This window comes from Lynx canadensis, chromosome A2 (assembly GCF_007474595.2).
Source record: "Lynx canadensis isolate LIC74 chromosome A2, mLynCan4.pri.v2, whole genome shotgun sequence".
In the NCBI taxonomy this organism is placed as follows: Eukaryota; Metazoa; Chordata; class Mammalia; order Carnivora; family Felidae; genus Lynx; species Lynx canadensis.
In genome coordinates, this window is record NC_044304.2 from 57,945,422 (window position 1) to 57,973,124 (window position 27,703).

The 27,703-nt window shown below is 42.1% G+C and overlaps 1 protein-coding gene across 2 annotated transcripts in view; it reads right to left on the bottom strand.

Moving 5' to 3' along the window:
- Window positions 1–708: 708 nt before the first annotated feature.
- The window catches only part of KBTBD12 (kelch repeat and BTB domain containing 12), a 77,289-nt gene continuing 50,294 nt past the window's right edge, over window positions 709–27,703 (bottom strand). For both annotated transcript variants that reach the window (XM_030307540.1, XM_030307539.1), the window contains exons 5-6: window positions 25,092–25,289; window positions 709–3,547 (exon numbers count right to left, since the gene is read on the bottom strand). In XM_030307540.1, the coding sequence (XP_030163400.1) occupies window positions 3,366–3,547; window positions 25,092–25,289 (380 nt within the window). In that variant the 3' untranslated portion in view covers window positions 709–3,365. The remainder of the gene's footprint in view (window positions 3,548–25,091; window positions 25,290–27,703) is intronic.

Sequence of the window (27,703 nt, forward strand, 5' to 3'; positions counted from 1 at the left end):
GGGGCCGCTAGGGCTGGCAAAGAAGTGGGGTGAGTCAACTACACCCCAAACCCTCTTTTCTCTCTTGATGACTCCCGGCTGGGCCTGGTGTGAACGGCTGAAGCCATCTGGTTGGTGGCTGTCTTTAAGGGTCACTGGTGGAGGGGGCAGGACCCCTGAAAACGTTTTCTGGGTTTTGGTTTTGGGTGACTGGCCATTCTCCTGTGGTAAAGCTCCCAGCATCTCCCTGCTCTCTGACTCTGCTAGCAACCACACACACCCTCTGTTTCTGTGCAATGGACTTGCTGTCCTAACCTCACGGTTACCAGGTTAGTTCAGCTTCGGTGACAGGGACTCCTGCCCGTGTCTGCTCTCACCCTGCCCATCCACACTGCACCCTGGAGGGTTGTTCCTGAAGGACTTCCTTGCCTGAAACCGAGGTGCCAAGGCAGCGACTGACTCCTTGGTGTGGCATTCAAGGCCTTTCGTGATTGGCCTCATCTCTTTTTCCTGACATCCTCCTGTGTTTCAACCGTCCTGGAAGCAGGGTCACCTCCTGCCCCCCTTCCCACCTCACACGTCCTGGCCTCTGGGCCTTGTTTGCTCCCCATGATTTTCTGGCGGGACACCCCTCCCTGCCCTCCCCGGGATGCTCAGTACTTGCTGGGCACAGGAGTCCCTTCTTCAAGAGAAATCTACATGGAATTGCAATATGAAAAACAATAAAAGTGATTGTTCATTATCGTACATTTTTATTTTGTAAGTTCAAACTGAAAGCATTTGCTCATCGTAAAGTCAATCAGTGAGAACAGTGGCGCTTTCTTGGCGGATGCAGACCAGACGGGGCTGGGCTGATGGCTGCCATCTCTTGCCAGCCTCAGCCTCCGGATCATTTCCCTACTATGGTGTGCTGCTCAGTGTCCGGAAGTCCTGCCTCACGAAGAGTCCATGTTTTCTGAGAGTCCTCTACTGAGATACTGGGACAGCCGTCAGCTGAGATGAGGAAAGGAGCGGTAGGAATTCAAAGCCGAATCTCTGACAATATCTGCCAACAGGAGGGCAGAGACATCTTGTTTTTAATTACAAATATGAAAGTCAGACAAAAAGCACCTCGGGCTTAAAATAGACACTAAAGCGAAGGCTTGCTTGTTTACCTGCACACCACCTGGAGGGCCTGAGTGGCTGGGTCTGGGGAGCTAAGAACCCCCTCACACCACATGCATGGCTCCCCTATAATCCCACGAGTCCACTCAAGTACTGGTTGTTGTGGGCACCATGCTTTGGGAAATGCAGACTACAATGACGATGCTACTAGAAATAATGGCAGGTGAAGGATGTTTATTGTCTTAGTATTGAACAGGGACTGTGCTCAGCACTTTCTCACTCGGTCCTCACACCAACCCTAGAAATGATTTTTCTTCATTTGGGGAAAATGAGGCTTTAGAAAAGGTTATTTTTGGCCAAGATCACACAGCTGGCTAAGTAGCAACGCTGGCACCAGGGCCGAGATCTTGAACCCAGTGCCTCTAGAAGATGGATCACGACGTGCCGACCAGGCCTCCTTGACACACGGAAATGTGGCAGCTTCTAGTGTGTGTGTGCAGCAGGCACCGTGGTTCTGCTAAGAGGAAGTTGGGGAAACAGACCTGTGGGGGGCTCTCTGCAACCATGGCTTCTATGGCCAGCACTGCCCACTCCCAGAAATGCTCTGCCTTTGCAGCAAGAAAAATAATCCACAGATTGTGGAGAAGGATCAGCTCATTTGAACTCACGTGAGTAGTGTTCTTAGAACCCTCTGTATAAACACAGAGAATGTGTTTGCTCCTCACTGCCTACAAGCACACTTTGCTCACCACGGGCTTCGAGTAGCACAGTTGCAAAGTGCAAAGTGACAGACACGGCCCCTGCCCTCCTAGAGCCTGGCCTACCTGGGGACAACCTGCGCTGGTCTAAGTGGACCCCCTGGGTGGTGGCAGAAGCAGGTTTCCAACTGGCTCCAGTTTCCATGGACCTGGCTCTTCTGCCTGGTGTAGCCTCTCGCTGGAATCTGGCGACATGGGCTGATGGGCATCACGGCCACACAGCTCTGCACCAGAGAAGAGCCATCTCAATCTAGCATTGTCTCCTTCTGGGAAAATTCTAGGGAATTTGCTGACCACTCCTGTGTAAGCAAGAGTCCCGTGCACTGGGAAACTCTGGAGAAGCTACCAAAATGCATTCTTTGAATCCATTGTGCTTCCAAGAGTATGGATGGCCAGGAAAATAGATGGATTTCCCACGTGTCATTTACATGTCAGCCCTAAAGCATATTTTGGGAGTGCCTGTTTTCTGATGATGCTCAACCGGGGGCTGAAGCAGGCAGCTCCATCCCTACCTTCCAGTCTTGGGGAAGATATTGCAAAGGCTGGGCAAGAGGGCAGGCGGCAGGTAGCCAAAAGGATATGCTTCCTCTCTCCTTTACTCCAGGGCCTGGACTATGGGTGGCCTAGGCCAGTTGCATGCAGCCAGGGCCAGTGTCCAGAAGGTCATATGCGCTTGAGAGCCGGCCAAGGGCAGCTTGGATAAGTCTCGTCCAGGGCACTGTGTGCCAACCTGAGTGGGCCAGGGTAGCAGGGCTCCCCATCTCTGTCCCTGGCACTGCCCTGGCCCAGGGTGGAGTTCTTCTCTGCTCACTGTGGTTGGGCTTGAGTGCCTGAGCTGTTGGCAACTTGTGGTCCACCGCTAGCCCCGTTTTGGGCAATGTTGTTGCAGTAGAAGAGTATCATACACGAGAATAGAAAGCCTTTGTAAGACTGAAACCAGAACAGAGCAGAGAGAGAAGTCTTCCTTTAACATCACAGGATGTTGAGATAATTCCCCTGCTCAGAGACCAGGTCCACAGTCCTTGCTTTTCCAGGTGTTGGTCACTTATCTGCAACCTTCTTTTCCAACCTTAGTAGCAGAGCCTATGGCCCCGGCAACCTGACCCAGCTCTGGGCCTTTGCTCAGCTGTTTCTGTGATGTCCCCATCAGCTGGACCCATGGGACTGCTTCTTCCTCATCCTCCGAGGCCCTGGTGAAAGGCCTGCTCCTTGACAGTGCAGTCCTTGAGTCCCAGCAGCATGAGGTCCCTCCATCACCCGATTCCTATGGCACTCACCCTGTGTTCTTCCTGTGCTGTCGCCACACTTGGCCTTGTAATGTCTTGTCCATCCTAGCCGACTGGAGGTCCCTGAGCACAGACTCTGCTCACTCCCTATCACAGCACCAAGCACACGCTGCTATGCACATGGACTGCTATGCCTGCAACACACATGTCCAGGGTGACTGGCTGGGGCCTGTGGCTCTCTCCATTGCTAATGCCTCCTGTGCAGACGTAGCAGGAGGTCCTACAGCAAACACTGACTTCAGTGCTCATTGCCTTCTTCCACCAAATCTGAAGGTGGGGGGATGAGGTCTCGGGGGTTCATCCTGGCCACCAGGCAGACATCGTAACTGTCATGCATGAGGACATCAATGGCTACAACATTCCACTGGTTTTCCCATGGGTCTAGCTCCAGTATTTCTTTGGAGATAACTTCATGTCGATCTGAAAAATAGCAAGGTAGGAAGACAAAAATATCATGGGGGTATTAAATTCAGAGGCCATTTTCACTCTATTTAACAACTTCCTCTAAAAGGCATCAAGTACCAAAATGAAAAAACAACTGAATAAACATACTTTAAATGGAAGGCACAATGCCCCTGACATATAAGAAACTAACAAAGGCCATGTTACAACTCACATTCAGAAATTATTTGACAGAAATTATTTGATACTAACAGGGTATACTACTGTCTACATTTGCTAATTTATTAATGTTGGGAGCTACAGATGAAATTGTCCTATTTCTACACCTGTAGGGGAGATACAGCTTGTGACCTTATATAAGTTGCTAACCTCCCTGAGTTTATGTTTCCATAAAGGCAGACAGGGATGCTAATACTAAGCCAGGGTCCTTGCAGGAAACAGATGGCTCACCCTATCTGGATGATTTGAAGAGGATTTAGTGAAGGGACTGTTGGAAAGGTGTGGGCAGGGTTCAAGAAGACCCACAAGGGATGGCACAATCCTCCAGGGCTAAGAACATCAAGGGCTATTACCATCCCTAGACCTGAGAGGCAGCAAGGGGAGAAATAGGGACTGGCCTTGGGGAGGGCAGCTGTCTGGAGAGTGCAGTCTGGTTGCAGCAGACATAGGTGGGGAAGATGAGCAGTCATCCTCAGCAACCCCACAAGGAGGAGGCAGGGACAGGAAATGCCCTGACTCTACCCTCCTTTCACCCAACAATCTCTGCTCTTGCCTCCCATTGGCTGAACCCAACCAGAAGTCAGAGGAGAAAGGTGTCTGTGAATGCACCCAGTATACGTCGGCTTCACAGGACATAGAGCATGACAGAGAATGGGGCAGGGTGAGTCTGGAGGGGCAGATGGAAGATTCCTGGTCTGGATGACTATTTCATAATTTTATGATGATCAGAGGAGATAATATATACAAAAGTGCCCAATCCTGGCATATTATCAATTTTTGAAAATGGTCCATATGTGCCTGTAAAGGATGTGTATTTTGTAGTTGTTGGTGCAATGTCCCATATACACTCATTGGGTCATGTTAGCTAACACTTCCATGTATTTACTGATTTTTGTGGGCTTGTTCTTCCAGGTACTGAGAGAGTTTTGTTAAAATATTCCGCTAAGATTATGGATCTGTCTGTTTCTCCTTTTAGTTCTGTCAATTTTTAGTATACACATTTTGAGTCTGTTATTAAGTACATATAAATTTACCATTATAAATTTATTGTTATGAGTGATCTTCTTACTCTAGAATAAGTTCCTCAGCAGTCTTTTGACTGATATGATAAATACTAAAAAGTGAGATTTCAAGAACAATTCTAATGATCTTTGTCTTTTAACTGGAGCATTTAATTCATTTATATTTAATGTAATTACTGATCTATTCTGGTTTAAATCTACCACCTCATTTGTGAATTGTCCTTGTCTCACTTATTCTTTCTTTTCTCTTTTAATGCCATCTTTTAGATTGGCTGAGTATTTTTTATTATTCCATTTCCTTCCCTCTACTGATTCAGAAGTTATAAACCCTGTTTCTTTCTTTCTTCTTCTTCTTCTTCTTTTTTTTTTTTTTTTGGTGTTTATCCTAGAAAGTAAAACATGCATACTCAACTTATGAAGACCTAAAGATAATCAATGCTTGACCTCTTCTTGGAGGCTTTAGAATAGTTTAATTATATTTACTGCCCTCCCAATTTATTAGCAACTGTTGGTGTGCATTTAAATTCTACATATCTTTTAACTGTGCAAGACATTATCATTATTGTTTTATACAGTAAATGGTCATTTAGAATTAACCCACATATTTACACTTTAATTGCTCTTCATTATTTTTTGCATCTTAGACTTCATCTATGATAATGTATGATAAAGTATATACTGTGATAAAGTATATACTTGAGGAGGTCTACTGCAAACCCTTCAGCTTTCATTTCCCTGAAAATGTCTTTTTTTCACCTGCATTTCCTGAAAGACTCTTCACTCCCCAAACACCAGAAAATAGTAAAAACTGATATTTATTGTATGTGTACTGTCTACTGTGCTCACTATGTGCTGGCTGCATTTGAGACACTGTGTTATATCACCCTCATAATAAGCCTGTGAGCCAGTACTCTTGTTATTCCAGTTTTACAGATTTGGAAAAACTTACAGCAATTAAATGCTGTGGCTACAGGCATACAGTTAGAAGTGGCAGACCCGGAATATGCACCCAGATACGCAGTTCTCAAAACCTGTGCTCGTAACTACTAAGCTCTATTGAATGAAGGGGGACATCGTGGTATCACTGTATTTTCCACAGTATATTGATGAGGACAATGAGTGGGACCTAAAGCTTATATAAATTTGGTGGTCCTCTTTAAGGAAAATATCACAAAATTACAAATACAAAATTAGGTATAAAGGTGAATTTTTTTTCCAGCTTTACTGAGGCTAATTGACAAAAATTATGTATGTTTAAGGTATACATTGTGAGATGAATACCACAATCAAGTGAATTAACACATCCGTCACCACACAGTTACCTTTGTGTGTGTGTGCATGTGTGTAGTGAGAACACTAAAGCACATTTCAAGTATACAATACAGTATTGCTAATTGTAGTCACCATGCTGTACGTTAGATTCTCAGAACTTACTCATCTTATAACTGAAAGCCTTTGACCAACATCATCAGTCTCCCCACCCCAAGTCCCTGGCAACCACCATTCCACACTCCACATCTGTGAACATCACTATTTTAGATTCCACATATAAGTGAGATGGTATAGTATTTGGTTTTTTGTGTGTGTCCAGATTATTTCTTTTAGCACGTTGTCTTCTCAGTTCATTCTTGTTGTGGCGAATGGCAGGATTTCCTTCTTTTTCATGGTCGAATAATATTCCAGTGTGTGTGTGTGTGTGTGTATCACATTTTCTTTATACTAATTCTGTCCAGTAGAACTTACTGTGATGAAGGAAATGTTTTATAATCCATGCTGTCCAACACAGCAACCTTTAGACACATGTGGTATTGAATAATTTGAAATATTGCTAGTGGGACTGAGGAACTGATTTTGAATTCTTATTTAATTGTACTTAGCTTAAATTAACACAAAGCTCTAAATCTCTTTTTGCTTTGATTTCTTTTTTTCAATACCTATTTGATCTGTCCATTTATGAGAAAGGTATCTTAAAGTCCATGCAGATTTTGTGGATTTATCCATTTGTCTTATGATTTGTATACGTTTCTGGTATGTATATTTCAAAGTTGTTAAACACAAAAGGGTCATGCCCTTTGTGTCAGTTCAGGTTCTTGGTAGACACAGCAGAAACCAAATTGGGCTGGCTTTCCAAAAATGGGGATTTATCGCAAGGAAGTAGGTCACAGATTGAGGAGAGCTGGAGGCTTGGCGGGAGGCCCTGTCAGGGGACAGCACTACCACTGCTCCTTCACACGGCTGGCTGCTGTGGCTGTGGGCACTGCTGCTGGAAATGCCGTCAGCCCCTAAAACATGACAGGTGTCCAGTACAATGTTCCATCTTCTTGCTTGTTACTCCTATTGAGATGAAACGGCCTTCTCCATCTTACTACCATTGTCTTGGAATGTGTCTTTTACCGTTGCCACATCTGGCTTACTGTGGTTTTTTTTTTTTTTTGCTTTGTTTAGCTGGGTGGAAGGCTTCCGGTGTCCTTCTGCAACTTAATGCAAGCTGGGGCCTTTACGATTTCCAAGTAGACAGTTTTCTTCACTAATTTGCTTCCTTCTGCTCATTGCAGGTGTTATTGGGGAGACATTTTTAAAAAAACCATGTATGCCTATTACCAGCTTTTCTAGAAATCTCTTACTTTATTTATATGGAATGAAAATTCTGCTCAGTGGCAAGGAAGTGAAGAAGACAGCCAGTAGCTCTCTTGAGTATGAAAGCCCTGAACTAGTGTTCTAGAAAACAGGCATGCTTGTGGGGGGTTTGAACTCTCAGGAAGAGCACAGACCCCTGCCATGCTGCCCCTCCCCTCCCCCGCCCCAGAATCACCTGGGCAGGGCCACACGTTCTGGTGGGGCCATCCTGGATGCTGTCCTAAATTTCTGCTAACAGAGCTCATAAAGCAAGGAATCAGGGGTTGGCATTTGTACTTACCTATTTATGAGAGTTTGGGTTCTGGAAACATTATCACACTAACAAGGAGAAAGAACTGGAGGTTGAACTCAATGTCAGCTTTTTCAAATTCAGCTAATATTCCAAAAATAAACACACTTAATTATTAAAGGAGTCAAGAAACTCTCCCTGCATCCTGTCACTTCCAAGAGTAAGTGGTCTGAAACATTATTTTACATGAAGTAAATAGAAGTTTTGAGATAAATAATGAGCTGTCAAAGAAATTCCATCTATGTGGTAGACTGCCTTGGATTGCACCCCTATGTATTTTAGGGGGGTGCTGTCTGTCGTTGGTGATACCTCAGTGGAAAAATTTGAGAAGCACACTTCAGTCTAAATTTCATCCTTGAGGGGCACCTGGGTGGCTCAGTCGGTTAAGCGTCTGACTTCGGCTCAGGTCATGGTCTCACGGTCCATGAGTTCGAGCCCCGCGTCGGACTCTGTGCTGACAGCTCAGAGCCTGGAGCCTGCTTCAGATTCTGTGCCTCCCTCTCTCTCTGACCCTCCCCCATTCATGCTGTCTCAAAAATAAATAAACATTAAAAAAAAATTTTAATTTCATCCTTGAATTCAATCAGACTACCAGAAAGCCAAAAACTTAGAATATTTTAGACCTTTGTAGAGTTGTTTTCTTTTGACTTACTCTTCAGTGAGATGCTAACTTGCCATTTTATTCATTATGGGAGCATTGCTGGGGGCATTTCCCACTACTCTATATGAGGCTATGGGGAGAAGTTTCTCTCATGTTTAAAAGATGTGTACGTTCTAAGCAGTGGCTTGTTCTTCCCTTGAGGGTACTGCACATCTCTGACGGGGAGTGCTTTCCTTTCTGCTCTGGCCTCTAGTGAGATCAGAGATAAATTGGCAGTCCAGACATAGCCAGGGCAAAAGAACTTCGGGCACCTTTATGTACTGACATCACCTCATTCTTGCTTGATTTTCTTTTTCTATTTTCATTTTCCTTTCATTCAATTACCTGATTTACTTTAATTTCTATCTTCTTGCGTTGTATGCATCTCTATAAGCCATCTCAAATTCTATTTCATTTTGAATGAAGGGGTATGTGAATAAACAATAAATCATAAAATGAGTAATGGACCCCAGGCTAAATTGGTTGTCCTCCGCTGAGGGGACCCTAGTGTGAAGGGGCCACATATCGTGGAAGGAGCCACTTAACTGCCCCTGACTCAATCAGGAAGAGGAGGGTCAGAAATGTCACAAATAGGCATAACCAGCGGCTGATGGCTTCAGCTAGTGGAAGAAGCCAAGAGTCCATTCAAATGGGGTAAAAAAAAAAAAACCCAAATGAATGGCTGAGTATACGTAGTTGTCTGTCTGCAAAGGAGGTGAACGGGGAAGCAATGGTTCTCTATAGCCCTCTAGAGATATCAGTGTAATTATAAAATCATGTTGCATGGTCACGTTCTTTCTCTGTCTATAAATTCAATTAGTTAATCAAAGATTTTATATTTTCCACCAAGTTGTAGAAATGGATATGTAAAACCCCTTTTGATCAAGTGATAATTGACATTCTATGTAATGGTTTGTAAATGAACTCCTACTAAGTATTCTGGGTTATGTATAAGAAATACAGAATTCATTTATGCTTAAAGTTACATGGATGAGTTAAAATAGGAAATGATTCTTTCAAGAAAATATTTTGAGTTTCATTTTCCCAAGAGGAAGACATCTTTTTTATTTTTTTAAATGAGATTACACTTTCTTTAAGCACAGGTGGAAGGTCTATGAGATGAAATTACCTGATAAAGACCATTATATTTAATGTAAGTATTGATATGTTTAGATTTAGGTCACTATTTTATGATTCCTTTTATTTTTGTACCTTGATTTTCTCTTTCCTTCTTTTTGTATTCTTTGAACATTTTTAATATCCATTTTAATTTATCTTGAGTTTTTACACACCTTTTTAAATAGCTTTTGAGCAGTTGTTCTAAGGATTACAATACATATACTTAACTTTTAACAGATTAGTATATTATCATTTCAAGTGGAACATAGGAACCGTGTAGTTCCTCTCCCTACCCTTGGGGAGATGGTCCTCTCTGTATAACATTAACATACACTGAAAACACTATCAGACCATTGGTTGTAGCAACTTCTTTCTAGAAGAAAGAAGTCTCCAGAGGCAAGAGAAACAAAAGCAAAAATAAACTATTAGGACTACATCAAAATAAAAAGCTTCTGTACAGTGAAGGAAACAATCAACAAAACTAAAAGGCAACCCTTGGAATGGGAGAAGATATTTGCAAATGGCATATCCAATAAAGGGTTAGTATCCAAAATATATAAAGAACTTATAAACTCAACACCCAAAAACCAATAATCCAACTGAAAACGGGCAGAAGACATGGACAGACATTTTCTCCAAAGAAAGATACCTAGATAGCCAACAGGCGCATGGGAAAATGCTCATCATCGCTTATCAGTGAATGCAAGTCAAAACTACAATGAGATATCTATTACCTCACACCTGTCAGAATGGCTAAAATCAAAAACCCAAGAACCAATAGGTATTGGCTAGGATGTGGAGAAAAAGGAACACTCATGCACTGCTAGTGGGAATGCAGAGTGGTGCAGCTGCTGTGGAAAACAGTATGGTGGTTCCTCAAAACGTCAAAAATTGAACTACCTTGGGGGCGCCTGGGTTGCTCAGTTGGTTGGGTGTCCAACTTCAGCTCAGGTCATGATCTTGCGGTTTGTGAGTTCAAGCCCCACATCAGGCTCTGTGCTGACAGCTCAGAGCCTGGAGCCTGCTTCGGATTCTTTGTCTCCCTCTCTCTACCCCTCCCCTACTTGTGCTCTTTCTCTGTCTCTGTATCTGTCTCGAAAATAAATATAAATATAAAACAATAAATAAAAAATAGAACTGCCTTATCACCCAGCACCCACACTACTGGGTATTTACCCCCAAAATACAAGAACATTAATTCAAAGGGAAACATGCACCCTTATGTTTATAGTAGCACTATTTACAATAGCCAAGACATGGAAGCAGCCCAAATGTCCATTAATTGATGAATGGATATTATATATATTATATATTTATTACCTTCAAATGACTTCACATGTATATTATGAATGTACACCTGAATATTATTCATCCATAAAAAACAATGAAATCTTGCCATTTGCAATGACATGGATGAAGCTAGAGTGTACTATGCTAAGCGAAATAAGTCAATCAGAGAAAGACAATACCATATAATTTCATTCATATGTGGAATTTAAGAAATCTCTCTCTGTATTTAATATATAAATTTAAAATTTATATATAAATATATATATTTAATATATATTTAAGAATTATATATATAATATTATAATATGTATTCCCCTTGCTCATTTGTTTTGTTCCTATATGGTTATATATAGAGAGAACAAACTGATGGGTACCAGAGGGGGAGGTGGGTGGGGGGATGGGTTAAATGGGTGACAGGGATTCAGAAGTGCACTTGTGATGAGCACCGAGTGATGTACAGAATTGTTGAATCACTGTGTTGTGCACCTGGAAAGTAATATAACACTATGTTAACTAACTGGAATTAAAATAAAAATTTAAAAAAAAAGAAAAACGCTGTCAGACAATGTAAAAATTTTTCTGCCAACTGTCAAACATATTCTAAAGAACTGAAGAGGAGAAAAGCAGTCAATTATACGAATATCCACGTATTTACCATTTCTGTTGCTCTTCCTTGATTCCTGAGGTTCCAACTTTCTCTACATCATTTGCCTTCAATCTGAGGAATTTCCTTCAACTTTCTTTTTAGAGGTCTGTTGGCAAGAAACTCTTAGTTCCTCTCCATCAGAGAATGTCTTACCTTAATTTTGCCCTTCATTCCTGAAGGATATTTTTACTGAATGTACAATTCCAGGTGATTCCTTTTTTTTTTTCAGAGCTTAAAATTTTTTGTTCTGCTTCCTTCTGGCCTGGTTTGAGAAATTCACACCCATTCTAATACTTTCCCCTCATATGTTATCTTTTGTTCTTCTCTGGCTTCTTCAAGATCTTTTCCTCTATCTTTAGGTTTTGGAAGTTTGGTTATGATGTGTCTGGGTGTGAGTTTTCTTGTGTTTATCTTGTTTTTAGTTTGCTGAATTTCTTGAATCTGTAAGTGTATTTAGTTGGCCAATTTTGGCAAGTTTGCAGCCATTATTCTTTTAAATATTTTTTCTTCACCCATATTTTTCTCCTTTCTTTCTGGGATCATGACATGAGTATTAGATCTTTTAATATTGTCTCATAGGGTCCCCAGGGCTCTGTCACTTTTCTTTTTCAATTTTTCCTCTTTGTTACTCCGATTGGGTAAGTTTTTATTTATTACCTTCAAATGTACTCACTTCTCATTTTTTCCTGTCATTTCCACTGTGATATTAACACCATTGAGTAATCTATTTGCTATTTCATTTTCCAGTTCCAAAATTTCCATTTGGTTCTTTTTAAAAAAATAACTTCTACTTCTCTACCGAGACTTCCTATCTTACATACCTTTCAAAAGTAGTCACTCTTCCTGCTTGGAGCCCCATTATTATAATTGCTTTAAAGCATCTGTCTAGTTATTTCAAAATCTTGGGGTGCCTGGGTGGCTCAGTTGGTTAAGTGTATGACCTTGGATTTGGCTCAGGTCATCATCTCACGGTTTGTGGGATCAAACCCCACATTGGGCTCTGTGCTGACAGCATGGAGTCTGCTTGGGATTCTCCTCTCTCCCTCTTTTCTCTGCCCCTCGCTGGCTTGCTCACTCTTTCTCTCTCTCAATAAATAAATAAAATAAACTTAAAACAGTTATTTCAAAAAAACCCCAAAAGACAAAATCCGTGCCATCTCAGAGTTGGTATCTTCTCTGGTCTTCTCCCTTGTGAGACATTGATATTTTCTTGGTTTTTGGTATGTCAAGTAATTTTGAATTACATGTAGGATTGTGAATATTGTATGATTCTGGGTGTTGTTTAAATCCTGTGGAAAAATATTGATTTTTTTTTTTTAAGCAGAAACTAACCCAGTGAGGTATGTTCCCATCTATCTTTTGCAGGCTATGCTCCTGGTGTCAGCTCAGTTTCAAATGTTACTGGGCTCTCTCCATCTGTGTGCCCATGCAGTGGCTGTGCAGTGACTGAGCAGTGGTTTACTATTCAGATCAGTTTTCAAAGATTTTGGTATACCAAAATATATGGCTAAATCATCCATGTGCACCTTGGGCATGAGCTCAGGAGTTCATAACCAACTTCACGGGACCTTTTTTTTTTTTCTTAACTAGCTGGGCATTCCACCGCACCACTATTGATGACATCAACACTGTAGCCCACACACTGGGCAGTCCCCAGGATATCTTTAATGGTTCCAGAGAGTTCTGTGGCTAAAGCTTGGTGCTGTATCTGTTGAGAAATGTTGACAATCTCATCAAAAGTGATATTTCCATTGTGCTTAATGTTTTTCTGCTTCTTTCTGTCTCTTGCTGGTTCCTTGAGGGCTTTGGCAATCGGGGCAGACGTGGAAGTTCCCACTTCAATCTGGGCCTGTCAGTTTCACTGTGATCCTCAGACCCTTTCAACCACTGGTTGCCTTGGCAATGTCATCACCAAACTTTTATGGAGACAGATGCAGTGGGTTGATCTTCTGGGGCAGGGAAGATGTGGCACTGACTGCCCCACCCATGCACCTCAGGTATATGACTTTGATCTTGTTGGTGTTGAACTTAGGTGGTGTGGTGGAGGTGGCTGGTATCAGATGAACCCAGATTTGGGTTGATGAAAGATAGTTGCACCTTCCCTTCCTCTGAGCCAAAAGCCCAAAGCTATGGGATCATTTTCTTGAGCTCACTCCTATCTGCAATCTTCCTGACACTTTTCTGCCCCCAGGGATTCCCTTGTTCTCCTTTCTGGCCTTCTGGCTATAAAGCTGGGGCTTTAGATTCCTGGCTCTGCAGCACACGTTCCTCGAATGTGTTTGCCTCCAGGTCTAAGTGACCGGTAGATTGAGAGAGAAAAGCATTGGGGTCTTTCCTCACATACTTAGGACCAAAGTTCCCTGGTCAGGAGAGAAGGATGCCAGCCCAGACCCTGCAGCTGCCAGGCACCACCGGGCATTGCCTGAAGGCTGGGGTGGGAGAGAAGGGAAAATGAAGCAGAAAAAATCCCCCACTTCCTCTAACCCATGGGGTCCTCTTTCTTGTTCCTTGAAACAGAAATAAAGGGCTTCTCTTAGAGCTCTTTCTCTCCACACTTGGTGCAAGGTTCCAGGTTTCAGATTGCTTTTGAGTCTTGGCCAGTGGGTACCAAGGGAAACAAATGAGGAACTTACTGATTTGGTAGTATTGCAAGTTCTGGTTCTCTTCCCCAATTTGCTCATGACCATTTAGTTTCAAGAGTTCTCAGGTAGCTGCTCCATGCATTCATCCCAGGGATATTGCTTGCATTTAGTGGGAGAGACAGGGTGAAAGGCACTTACTTGATCTTGACTGGAACCCAGTTTACAATCTGTTGTTAAAATCAGGCAGATGGCCCTAGCTTTTGGTCCAAAGAGATGTTGGGGAGTTGCCTTAGCAAAGAATAAAGAACAGAGTTCCTATGATACATAAACACAATGGAACACTAGCCAGTAAAAATGAGCAAGGATGATCTCTATTACCTGATATGGAGTGATTTCTGGGAGATACTGTTAAGTGAAAAAATTTAAATGTGTGGTTTTAAAGCATCTCCTCACACATTGCTCATTAGTTGCAAGGGAAAAATAGGAATTATACATTGGAGAAATTAGACAATATCTTCAGCAGGTAAATAAAAACTTCACTGCCAGTGAGGGGTAATGGACTTGACTTGCCTCTTTTGTCATTGCCCTGAGAAGGGACATAGTGGATATGTAATATTTTAGCCAGAAAAGCATTACCTGAGTTTGAGCACAAGGAAACATCAGCTGGATCTCAGAGAGGAATGTTTTATTTAAAAAGGGGGAAGATTGCATCACTTTAAAATATCAATGTTATAAGAGGCAAAATAATGTATGTAGAAAGATTTCAGATTTAAGGAAACTGAAGAGACATATCAATAAAATGCAATACCTGCTTATAGTGTCGAGAGGAAAAAATTCTATGAAGGACATTATTAGGTCAATTGACAAAATTAGAATACTAAGAAGAAAATGAAGGATGGAATCAATGTTTAAAATTCCTAAATTGTTTGTTATATTGTGGTTATGTAAGAGAATATTTTATTCTTCATATTCCACACACTCCAGTATTTAGGGCTAAAGGGCATGATGTTTGCAAACTTACTCGCATACGATGAGAAGAAAGTTATGTATCTGTCAGCATGTATGAAATATACCTAACTATGGCCAGAGGATTCAATTACTAAGCACATGCTAAATAAAGCAAAAGAGACAATGTGTTAGTGACAGGGCATCTGCGTACTCAGTATGCTATTTTTATTTTTGCAACTTTTCTGTAAGTTTGAAGTTGTCTCCGAGTGAGTTTAAAAAGAACAGAGTTCCCTTCTTTGGAAAAATGTCTATTCATGTCTGTCTGCCCATTTCGTAACTGGATTATTTGTTTTTTGGATATTGAGTTTAATAGTTCTTTATAGATTTTGCATACTAACCCCTTTCAGATATGTGCAGTTTAAGAAACAAAACGATGACATATGGGAAGGGGAAAAAAAAGAGAGAGGGAAGCAAACCACAAGAGACTCTTAACTGTAGAGAACAACTGAGGGTTAATGGAGGAAGGTGGGTGGGGATATGGGCTAAATGGTGATGGGCATTAAAGAGGGCAATTGTTGGGATGAACACTGGGTGTGTATGTGAGTGATGAATCACTAGATTCTTCTCCTGAAACTAATATTACCACTATGTTAACTAACTTGAATTTAACTAAAAATTTGAAAAACAAAAAACAAAAAACAACAGTTTCCCAAATTCTGTTCTGTCATGGGCGTTGTGATATTTATGTTGCAAATGGCAGTAACTGATCCTAGGCCTTTCTGCTACCTGCAGTCCAGCTGATAGCAGTCTTCCCCAGCCTTTCCCAGCTTGCTGAGATTGGAGAGAAAATTTTATGTCATGCTTACAAATCAATGTCAATCTTTAAAGCTTGCAAAAACTTATAAAACATATATAGATCTGTATGCCAGCTCAGCACAGAGCATAGAGGCTGCATTCCTATTCTTGGATGTGTTCTAGAAAAAAGAATGCGAACCCAATGATTACATGGTAAGAAGAAGCTGGTGCAAGATGAAAACAGTGACAGTCGGCTAAAATCACCAGAAGCTGAATCTGCTCAGATGCATCTTTTTAGTTAAAAGTAATAAACCCTCTTTGTTTAAAGGTGGGTGGTTAGGCTGGTGTAGAAAACTCTGTCAGTAATATCACTGACATATCAGCTGTCAGCCATATCCCCTCTGTGATCATTGTTCCAGAACACACTGATTACATCCACCTGCTACTCTTTTTGTCTGAGGATTTTCTCTTCACTCAAGTGCGGCAAGTTGGGAGTGCCAAGAAGTCAATCTGAGGATAAATACCTCAGATTCTGCACCCTCTGGTAAGGAACAGCCCAGAGGCTGTTCCACACTGTCTCCAAGTTTTCGAATGGGATTGAATGCCAGTGGCCCAAGGCGGTAACCTGTCAGTTAATTTTCCCTTGTGGCCCCCTACTTTCCCATCTTTTTCCTCTCTTAATGCTTCCCAGAACTATGTAAACTCAAATCCTGTCTCAGCATATATTTTGGAGGAGCTCAACCTAAGGCAGATGATTATTTTTATTAATTGGAAACTTAATTGGAAAATTAAGCCAAATGGTGTGGAAAGAAAAGCTGATGTGGAACAAGGAGTTAGTCCCTTAGCAGTCAGGACAGGAGCTGATGTGGTGTAACCCCAGATTTCAGGATGACATGCTAGCCTCTCACTCTCTAGTGACAGGAGGGTCACACCAGTGGAGGATATTACCTTTCTGATGGCCCTGAACATGAACTGAGGCCCACTCCATTGTTCTAGCATCTAGAGAACAGTGCTGGATGACTGGAGAGGCAGAACAGGGTAAATTGATGGCTGTTGCACCATCTTGCCCTGTATCATGGAAGGTCTCTGGGAAGGGCACAAGTGGAAGAGAAAGAAAATAAGTCAGGACAGAGCCGAATCATTAACCTGGCTTCACTTCATCAGGCAGGCAGTTTATTATCTTGTCACTCTGGGAGGAGACAAAGGATTCTGGCAGAGGACATGAAACTGTAGTCAGAGACAAAGGACTCTGTCAGTCATGGCACACTTCCCTCAACAAGCAAACTGAAATACACCTAGTATCTAGCTTCCTTTATTTGACTTTTTTTTTGTTTTGTTTTGAATTAAAAAATGTTTATGTTACTAATTTTTTTCTTCCTCCAAAATGACAAGACAGAGAATTCACACCTAAAGAAAGAACAAGAAGAAATGACAGTCAGGGGTTTAATCAGCACAAGATATACGTAAGATGTCTGAACTAGAGTTTAAAACCATGATTTTAAATAGTAATAATAGTAGCTGAGGTTGAAAAAAGCGCAGAAGACACCAGAGAATCCCTTTCTGCGGGGATAAAAGAACTAAAGTCTAGTCAGGCCAAAATTAAAAATGCTGCAACCAAGATGCAATCTCGAATAGATGCTGAAACAGCAAGAACGGATGAAGCAGAGCAGTGAATCAGCGATACAGACGATAAAATTATGGAAACAATGAAGCAGAAAAAAAAGAGGGAAACAAAGGCAAAAGATCACGATACATGACTTAGAGAAGTCAGCAACTTATTAAAGAGGAATACCATTTGTATCATAGGAGTCCCAGAAGATGAAGAGACAAAAAGGGTCAGAAGTTTAATGTGACCGAATTATAGCTGAAAACGTTCCTAATCTGGGGAAGGGCACAGATATTAACTCCATGAAGCACAGAGAACTCCCATTAGATTAAAGATTCAGGCACACTGGATGAGAAGCAGTAGAAGGAGGCACTTACATGCCTCTATCAATAGGAGCTTCAGAAACCATCATTTTTCCCTTCTTTGCCTTGGTGGCCAAGAAGCTGAACTAAGTTCTGGAAATTTTTCTTAACTTAGGTTTCTGATAAAATACCCCCTCTACTTATTACTAAGCATGTTTGTAGTTTCATTGCACCTACACTTATCCTTTAAATTGTCTCCATTGTTTTTGGAATACAACTGGCCTATATGACATATACAGTATAAATATGTGGTGTATGTGGACGCAAAACCAGAGGTAGCAACTCTCCTTCAGGGTATCACAAGTTCAGTACAACTTTTCCAGGGAGGACTGAAATAGCAATAGTAAAACAGACAAATTCAATCACAGTGTATCTCTCTCTGTCGATAGTCCTGGGATAAAACAGAATTTCATCCTTTAGTTGTGACAAAGTTGTTGTTCCTTTCTCAACTTTCTATTTTGAGAAATTTGAAACAGTTGAAAGAAGAGTACAATGAATACCTTCAGACTTTACATCCGGATTCAATAGTAGCTAACATTTTTTCCATATTTTTACTGCCTCCTCATGTGTACACATGAACACGCACTTTCTTTTCTGAAACCCTTAAAAATTAGTTGCAGACATGACACTTCACCCTTCACGCTTCTTCTAAGAATAAAGATATTCCTTTACATAATTACAATACCATTATACCTATGAAAAAACATTAATTCTATCCCATTAAGTAATATTCTGTCCGTGTTCTGATTTCCCCCAAAATGTCTACATTGTCGTTCTTTCAATCAGAATCCAATAAATGCTCACATTTTGTATTTGTTTTTATGTCCCTCTGATCTCTTTTCACTTAGGATGGAACCATCTTTTTTTCCCCATGACATTAACTTTTTTGAGTATTTGGCCAGTTTTCTTGTTGAATGTCTATATTCTGAATTTGTTTCTCATAGGGTCATTTAACCTGTTCTTCTCCCTTGTATTCCCTATAGATTGGAAGTTTAGAGGCTTGATTACACAGGAGTTAATCATTTTGGTGGTGGTAGGTGGGCAAGAATCCTTCCTACTGTATTACACAGAAAGAAAATACACTCATTCTTGAACAACCTGGGTTTGAATTGCATGGGACTACTTATATGCAGACTTGTTTCAATAAGTATAGTAAGTACTATAAATGTATCTTCTCATTATGATTTCTTAACATTTTATTTTCTGTAGCTTATCTTAATACAATTATTTTAGCATATAACACATATACACAATATGTGTTAATTGACTGCTTATGTTATCGGTAAGGCTTCTGGTCAAGAGTGTAGGCTACTAGTTAGGTTTTTGGAGAGTCAGAAGTTATATGTGGATCTTTGACTGCACGGGGGGTTGGTACCCTAACTCCACATTATTTAAGGGTCAACTGTACTATAAAATTATCCCATTTTAAATGATGATTATTTGGTTGCAACGGTAGCCATCCAATTTCACCACTGTAAGAGTATATATTTTTCCTCATTGTAATTAGTATTAATTAGAATTGTGGTTAGTATTGGTATTATTCGTATTATTAGGCTAATACTTTGGTGTCATGTACATATCCTGTTCTTCATAACCTTTCAATCAATGCTTTTAGCATCCGCTGATGATTTGCCAGAACCAATTATTATATGTAGTCTTCTATCATTCCTTCTACATTTATTATTCATTCAATCAATTATAGTCAATTATGATTTTTTATGTTCAAGTTATTTCAAATTTGGCCACGGACTGCCCTTTTACACTGGCTTGTCTGTCTTTTGATGGGACTCCCTTAAGTCTTTGATAGTTCACCTGCTTTCTGGTATAACAGGACATCCCAAGCTCAGCTCACCATTTTCATGCTCCACACCTGGAACCGGCTATTTCTCTAAGGAGCACAGCTACTTTCTAAGCCTCTGACTGAAAGCATTGTTATACTAAGGTAGCACTTCCTATTTGGTCCTCGCTTAGCCCCTTCAGGGCTGGGGACTGCATATATGGTTCTCTAGGGCTTATGTAGAAGTCATTCAATAAAGGTTTGTTGAATGAATGAACAATGGACATCAGCCAGGGCAGCGGTTCTCATTTGAACCACTGCATATTAGAACAATCTGAAGAGCTTTTATTTTTTTTTATTTTTTATTTTTTTCAATATATGAAGTTTATTGTCAAATTGGTTTCCATACAACACCCAGTGCTCATCCCAAAAGGTGCCCTCCTCAATACCCATCACCCACCCTCCCCTCCCACCCCCCATCAACCCTCAGTTTGTTCTCAGTTTTTAAGAGTCTCTTATGCTTTGGCTCTCTTCCACTCTAACCTCTTTTTTTTTTTTTTTTTTTTTAAGAGCTTTTAAAAAATATTGATGTCTAGGCCCCAGACCCAAATATTCTGATTTAATTTGTCTGGCATGGAGAGACAATTTAGCTTCCTGGTTAAAAAAACACAATACAAATGGTGGGGCCAGACTATCTGAATTTTGAATCCCAGAATCAACACGTACCCTCTGTGTGACCTCTTTAGGTGGCTTGTTTCTCCAGTGGTCTGTAAAGGTAATGACAACATCTACCTCACAGACAGGTCACGGTGAGATTTGTATAAATTAACATATGCAAAGTGCTCACAACGGCTCTCCTCGCAAAGTCAACACCTCTCCTCGCAAAGTCAACCCTCTCCTCGCAAAGTCAACACCAAGTAAGTCTTAGATGTCCATTTGATTCTACATTTGTTAGTGAGGTAATTAATTTTTTGAAATACTTCCCAACGCGGTTCCTCTTTTTGATTATTCAAGTTTGTCCTCGGCAGCCTTTCTCCCTTTAGGGCTGGGCCCCATGCTGAATGAGAGAAGACAGAGGGGTGGTTTGCGAGAAACTCCTGCCAGGGACAGGGAAAAGGCAGAGAGCTTCTCTGGTCCTCGGCAGAGAAGGGGCAGCTCCCTGGCTCCCCTAGAAATATCCAGGGAAGATGGTGCAAATGAGTCAGGTGGGTTAAGGGGGACTGGAAGCAGAAGGGCCTTACGGCTGCACTCTGGCAGAAACTCTCTGCCCAGAGCTCTACCCACTCTGGCAGCCAGCATGGAGCCAAAGTGGAGAAGAGGTGCACTCCCTCAGCTCGCTCCAGGCATTCCTATGTTACCTTGGAAGGATTGCAAGAGTAGCTACAGACTGCAAATAAGTGCAGGTGCCAACTGGTTGCTGTAGTGGTAAAAGGTGAGGGGACCCTGCCCCAGAGACTTAGGGGGAAACACACTAAAACCAGAGGCTGGGAGGAAGATGCAGGTGAGTCTCAAAGAGCTAGTAGCTGGAACAAGAGCCAAAGTGGGGCTCTGTCAGCAGGAAGCCAGCTGAACCCTGGGAGCAGCCCCTACTCCCGGGATATTCAAGAATCCGGGTGCTCACTGGAGCTAGAAAACACGGGATGCTTCCTCTCCAAGCTCACTTGGTCCCTCGAAAGGTAGGACTTCTGGGGGTGCCTGGGTGGCTCAGTGAGTTGAGAGTCCCACTTTGGCTCGGGACATGATCTCACGGTTCGGAATTCGAGCCCTGCATCGGACTCACTGCTGTCAGCGCAGAACACGCTTCGGATCTTCTGTCCCCCTCTCTCTGTCCCTCTCCTGCTGGCGCTTTCTCAAAAAGGCAGGATTTCTGTGTCATCGACACAGGGATCCTTTGCAAGTTCCTAAGGCCACGATGCCATCTCCTCCTGGAGGCTTTTATGAGCAGGAATAAGTTCCCGCCACTAGGTGTCACCTGCCACCACTGTCTCTCTGTCTCTGGAAACTTACCATTTCTGTCCCTAGATAGAGCCATTTCTGCCTCTTCCGCACAAAGAACTCCCCTCCACTGCACTCTCCTGTGGGCAGTTCAGCTAATTCTCCTTATTAGTGTCAAACACAAGAGCCAATTACTTTGGGGGGAGAGAGAGGAAGAGCCTCTTTTTCCTTAATAACAGCATTATTGAGATATGATCTACATGCCATACAATTCATCTTTAAAAAATGTGTAATTCAGTGTATTTTAGTGTATTCACAGAGCTATGCAACCATCACCAGCATCTAATTTCAAAACATTTTTGTCACCTCAAAAAGAAACCTTGTACCCCGTACCCACTGGCAGTCATTTCTTGTTCCTGATTTCCCCTGACAAGCACAAATCCATTTTCTATCTTTATGCATTTGCCTATTCTGCACATTTCATAGAAATGGAACCATACAGGGTCATCTGTGATGGCTTTCTTTTACTTAGCATAATGTTTTCAAGGTTCATTTACATTGTAGTATATGTTAGGACTCCATTCCTTTTTAGTGTCAAATAATATTCCATTGTGTGAATGTACCGTATTTCCTTTGTGCATTCATTAGTTGATAGACACTTGGGTTGTTTCTACTTTTGGGCTGTTAAAAATACTGCTGCTATGGGGGCGCCTGGGTGGCTCAGTTGGTTAAGCATCTGACTCTTGGTTTTGGCTCAGGTCATGATCTCAAGTCACGAGATTGAGCCCCGTGTTGGGCTCTGCACGGGGCGTGGGGTCTGTTTGGGATTCTCTCTCTCTCTCTCTCTCTCTCTCCCTCTCTGCCCTTCCTCTGTTGGTGCTCTCTGTCTCTGTCTCTGTCTCTCTCTCCTCTCAAAAAAAAAAAAAAAAAGAGTGGGATGCCATGGAATGCCATGGAAACTTTCTCTGTGAGGTTCTCCACAGGGTGACTTGACTTATGCTTTATTTTGGGGCTGGTCAGGTCCCCGAAGACAAGTCTTCCGGCCCCCTGCTGGAGGCTAAGGCTGCCCACATTCTGGGAGCCAGGGAGGGAAGAAAGGTGGTATCTCAATATTCAGTGTGCAATTTTCGCTCAGCCTGTCTGTTTTAGTAGCGAGTGCTTGCCCTCCACTCCCGGCCTCAGCTTCGGTCTCCACTGGGGTGAGCAGGGGCTCTGTGTCACTACTGAGAGTGGGGCAGGAGACTGGCTCCTCCTTGCATCCAGCCAGTCTTCATGGTCTCGGCTTCATGTTTCAATCGCCTTTTTCCTGAATCAACTACACAGATTATGAGACATTCGTTGCTTGACTGTGGTTTTCTGAATAAATAAATGGAATGACTAGGTTTGTGTCACACAAGTAGAGGAAATCCAGTGCCTGTTTTTAGATCTGATGCTGAAGTTTCTGGTTCATAACGGGCATGCTATTATACAATTGCTCTATTTTTCATAAACCCCAGGAATGATTCATTCAGCTAATCCCAGACAATCCATCATGTTAGGACCAAATAATTAAAATGGACTTTGAGAGCTCATATGGTAAATCCCTTTCCCTCTGGCTGAAAGCATTATTAGTCCCCTGTAGTACCAAGAAAAGAGGTTGGCTCATAGTATGAGGATAGACCGTTTGAAAAGTTGGAGGTTATCAGTTCTCTAAGTCAATATTATACAAGGAATGAAAAGATAAAGAAAGGAGACAAAACAGAATTATCTTCTCGGTCTTTAGACACTAACTGCCACCCACCCCTCTGGATGTTCTGAGGCCATCCTTTGTATTCTCCTGGTGAAGAGAAAGCCAAAAGCCAGGGGATGAAGAGGAGGACTGTGATCCCAGCGGGAGGAGAGCCCTGGTGGGTGTGTGGATCCAGCAGCTGGAATCTCTCTCCTGCCTCCGTACTCGTATCCTTCTTACACACAGAGCTTGAACCTGGGGGCACTTATACATCTCCTTCCTGAGCCAGGGTTCTTGGCTACTGTGATAGATGACACAAGCATGTGCAGTTTAACATAAAAGATATTAAAAGCACTTTTTTAAAAACCTCTTTGGAAAGTCCTCTGAAGAACAGAGAAAGGAAAATTAAAGCTTTTTATTATGGGAATACTCAAACATACACGAAAGTAGTAAAATAACACCCCAGTGTATCCATTATCTAGCTTTACCAATTAGCAACATTTTACCAATGCTATAAAATCTGTTCTCGCCCCCCCTCACCCCAATCACTTTTTAAAAAGTCTTTGCTGGAGTAGATTAAAGCCAATTTCAGACAGCATATCACTGACACCCATAAATACTTCTAGATGATCTCTAATTGTTAACATTTCTCTTTTTTCCTTTCTCCTTTATATAAAACCACGAAGCCATTATTATCATAACCGAACAATTAACAATTCTCGAATACCATCTAATTCTCCAGTCCATATTAACATTTTCCAGATTATCTGAAAAATATCTTTTTAAAAAAATTTTTTTTAAATGTTTATTTTTGACAGAGAGAGAGAAAAAAAAAAAGAGAGAAAACGGGGGAGGGGCAGAGAGAGAGGGAGACATAGAATCCAAGCAGGCTTCAGGCTCTGAGCTGTCAGCACAGAGCCCGACCCGGGGCTCGAACTCACGGACCGCGAGATCATGACCTGAGCTGAAGTCGGACGCTTAACCGACTGAGCCACCCAGGCGCCCAGAAAAATATCTTTTTACAGGAGATTTGTTTGAATCAAGGGGCAAATAAGGCCCACTTGTATTCAGTCTATCCATCTCCTCTTGTGGTTGGTAATGAAAACTTCATTCTTCACTTACATCTAATTATGTGCATTAAAAATGAAGGTGGGCTTATAAAAGGCTTTGCTCTGCTGCAGTGTCAGCTTTATTTTAATCTGGCCCCCTTCCAAAGTTTTAAGTGCTCTGGAGGCATGCTTTTCATGGATATATACTGGCCTAGCGCTTCTATCAGTGAGGTTAGAATTGAACAGTTCGTCATTTCAATATACCTGCATTCCGCCGTATTTACTGGTGCGGCGAAATAACTTTGGAGACAGTTGCTTATGAGATTGGTGCCTATTTCAACAATTGCTGTTACATTAAAAATTCTACATCCATACTGTGCTTTGCAGTGACGGTATAATCTGGTACGTGGGAACTAAGTGTGGTAATAAATACATGTGTATTTAGAAATGCTTTCAAGCAATTGATTTCAAGTGGTAGTCGTGGAGGACGAATAAGAGTGTCCTCTGAGGGTGGGATCTCTTGGTCATTAAAGACAGTGATGAAACCCAACAGTCCGGCCATGGCTCTATTTCTGCCTGGTCTTCACGTTCTCAAATCTCTTGTTAGCCCTGCAGTCGGGCCTTAGACTTGCTCTCCCACTTCTCCTCTCCTCATATTCGGCTAATATTTACTGAGTGACTGCTGTAGGCCAGACACATTATAAACTGGATCTCATTTAACTCTTAAAATAGCCTGTGGGGGTGGCGGTTCCATTTTGCTGCTGTGAAAACCCAGTTCAGAGCTTCGGTGAGAGGCTCCAGGCCACTGAATTCTGAAGGCCAGGCTTCTTCCCAGGCTCACCCTGCTGTCTGGATTATCCTTTGGGGGCTGGGTCAGTTAAGGGAGTTTAAAGCCAACACCGGCGGAGGTGATAAAACATTTAAAATTGGATTGGTACCTGCTCCATGGAATCCCCCGCAGACATAGAGCTTCCCATCCACTGCTCCTGCGTTGGTAGAATTGGTTCGAAGGGAGAGCAGAGGACTTGGCATAGGTGGACCCTCTCTCCAGAAGTCCCCATCAGGATTATAGATCTCTACCACATCGAGGCACTTTCGAACCTGGCCTTTGTCTCGACCTACACAGCCAATTCCACCTACAGAGAATGATACACAGAAATCAGATGACCAAGAACTGCACCTTCATCGTGGTTAGCACCCCCTTCCTGCTACAGTTTGTATCACACATTTACAGGCCTTTGACTTTTCCTTGCTTGGTGCTACTTCTCAGATAATTTCTTTCCTTTGCTTGCTTTTTCTTTTTCTTTCTTTCTTTCTTTCTTTCTTTCTTTCTTTCTTTCATTTTCTTTCATTCTTTCATTTTCTTTCTTTCTTTCTATGTTTTTTTTTTTTTTAGAGAGAGAGGGAGACAGAGTGCCAGCGGGGGAGGGGCAGAGAGAGAAGGAGACACAGAATCGGGAGCAGGTTCCAGGCTCTGAGCCGTCAGCACGGAGCCCAATGTGCAGCTCAAACCCATGAACCGTAAGATCATGAGTTGAGTCAAAGTCAGACACCTAACTGACTGAGCCACCCAGGCACCCCATCTTTTTTTTTTTTTTAATGTTTATTTTTGACAGAGAGAGCACGAGCAGGGGAGGGGCAGAGAGAAAGAGAGACACAGAATCCGAAGCAGGCTCCAGGCTCTGAGTTGTCAGCACAGAGTCCGACACGGGGCTCGAACTCATGAACCATGAGATCATGACCTGAGTCGAAGTCTGATGCTCAACCGATTGAGCTACCCAGGTGCCCCTCAGATAATTTCCAAGCAATAGTGATGTCTGCTCCGTACTCCATACCCAAAGTTAACATCATTTTTATTCATAGTGTTCTGTATGTTTGTGCTATGCATGAGGCTGATTCCCTTTTATGTTCTACAACTTCCATCACTGGTTCACACAATGAGCGTCACCCTTAGAATAAGAATTTAAGGTTTGAATGTGAGGGTAACTCAACTCTGACATCTGTCTTTCTGTTGATTGTTAGCAATGATTTCACTAATCTGCTAGTAGGGATGCATCTTTTCCATTCTTCATCATTGTAAGCTTGTCTCTTCCTCTCTTCTTAAGTTGCATGAACTTTTCCCCATGAGGGAAGGGCTCTCCTTTAATGAATTTCAAGTTTGAGGTCAAAGAAAGGCTCCAAACCCAAATGCCCAGGGCTTGTTCCATTTTTGGATGATACAGGTCATTCAACAGCTATTCACTGGCTGCCTATTTTATCAAGGCAATGTGCTAAATTATAAGAAGTTTAGGGAAATGAATAAGGCATGTTTCTTGCTCTTAAGAAATTAATGAGGTGGAGGGGCACCTGGGTGGCTCAGTGGGTTAAATGTCCGACTTCGGCTCAGGTCATGATCTCATGGTTCGTGGGTTGGAGCCCCACATTGGGCTCTGTGCTGTCAGCTCAGAGCCTGGAGCCTGCTTCAGATTCTGTCTCCTCTCTCTCTCTGCTCCTCCCCTGCCCATGCTCTGTCTCTCTCTTAAAAAATAAAATAAACCTTAAAATTTTTTTAAATGAAATTAACGAGACACAAAGGGTCATGTATGCAAATAAATAGGTAGACAACATCATGACAGGTAACTTAGAAGAGATACAAATTAGACTCAGAGGTCCAGAGTCTGTGACAAGTAACAGATATATCATTTACATAGTTATGATTTTAAGTCCAGCCCTTCATGGGAAAAGTAATCGTATAAGAATTTCTAATATACTGTAATAAGAAACACTCGTTTATAGGTGATCTTTTTTTTTTCTCTCCTCCGAAGTCCCACAGTGAAAGGTCTTTGCCGCCAGGGCCGTGTTTCTTGACCTGAAGGATGGCTCCTGAGGCAGAGGTGAATTTCCCGGAAGGACAGACATTCCTCTCATGGGTGACCTCCTTCCATGCTGACCCAATCTGACAACCCTGCTCTGCACGACCAATCTCCTTCCTGTTTCGGGGGTCCAGAAGAGTCATGTTGGCTGGGGCTTGGCTGTGTTGTTTACAGCAGCATCAAAAAACCTAAACTGAGCTGCTCTGATCTCCTGGCATTTACCTCACGTACCACTTACTGAGAATTTAATCAGATACCATTTCATGGCATTTTTTCTTTCACTGTTACTTCACACCTTTTGCCCATCGTTGTGCTAGTCAGATGGTATTTTCATCACCGCCTGTTTTTTTTTTTTTCAGTCTTTCTTCATACCTAGCACAGTGTCTGACACATGGGTGCCTGGAACGAATGAATGAATGAATGAATGAATGAGAAATTTAACTCTTCCTCTGCTTTCTCTGTCCAAGTGGATGTATCGTAAGCTCACTGAGGGCAAAGGTTGCTTTTTACACCTCATATCTCACAGTGCCTCACACCCAGTGCTCAAAGAATTCAAGGAGATTGATGGGAACAGCTTATTTTCACCCTGGTCGGGACCTACGCCAGGCAGGAGAGGTGATGGCAGGGGACTTTGGAGGAAGATTCCATTTTTTTTATCCCCCCTCTTTGCTGATGGAGCCTGGCCTGTTTCCTGTCTC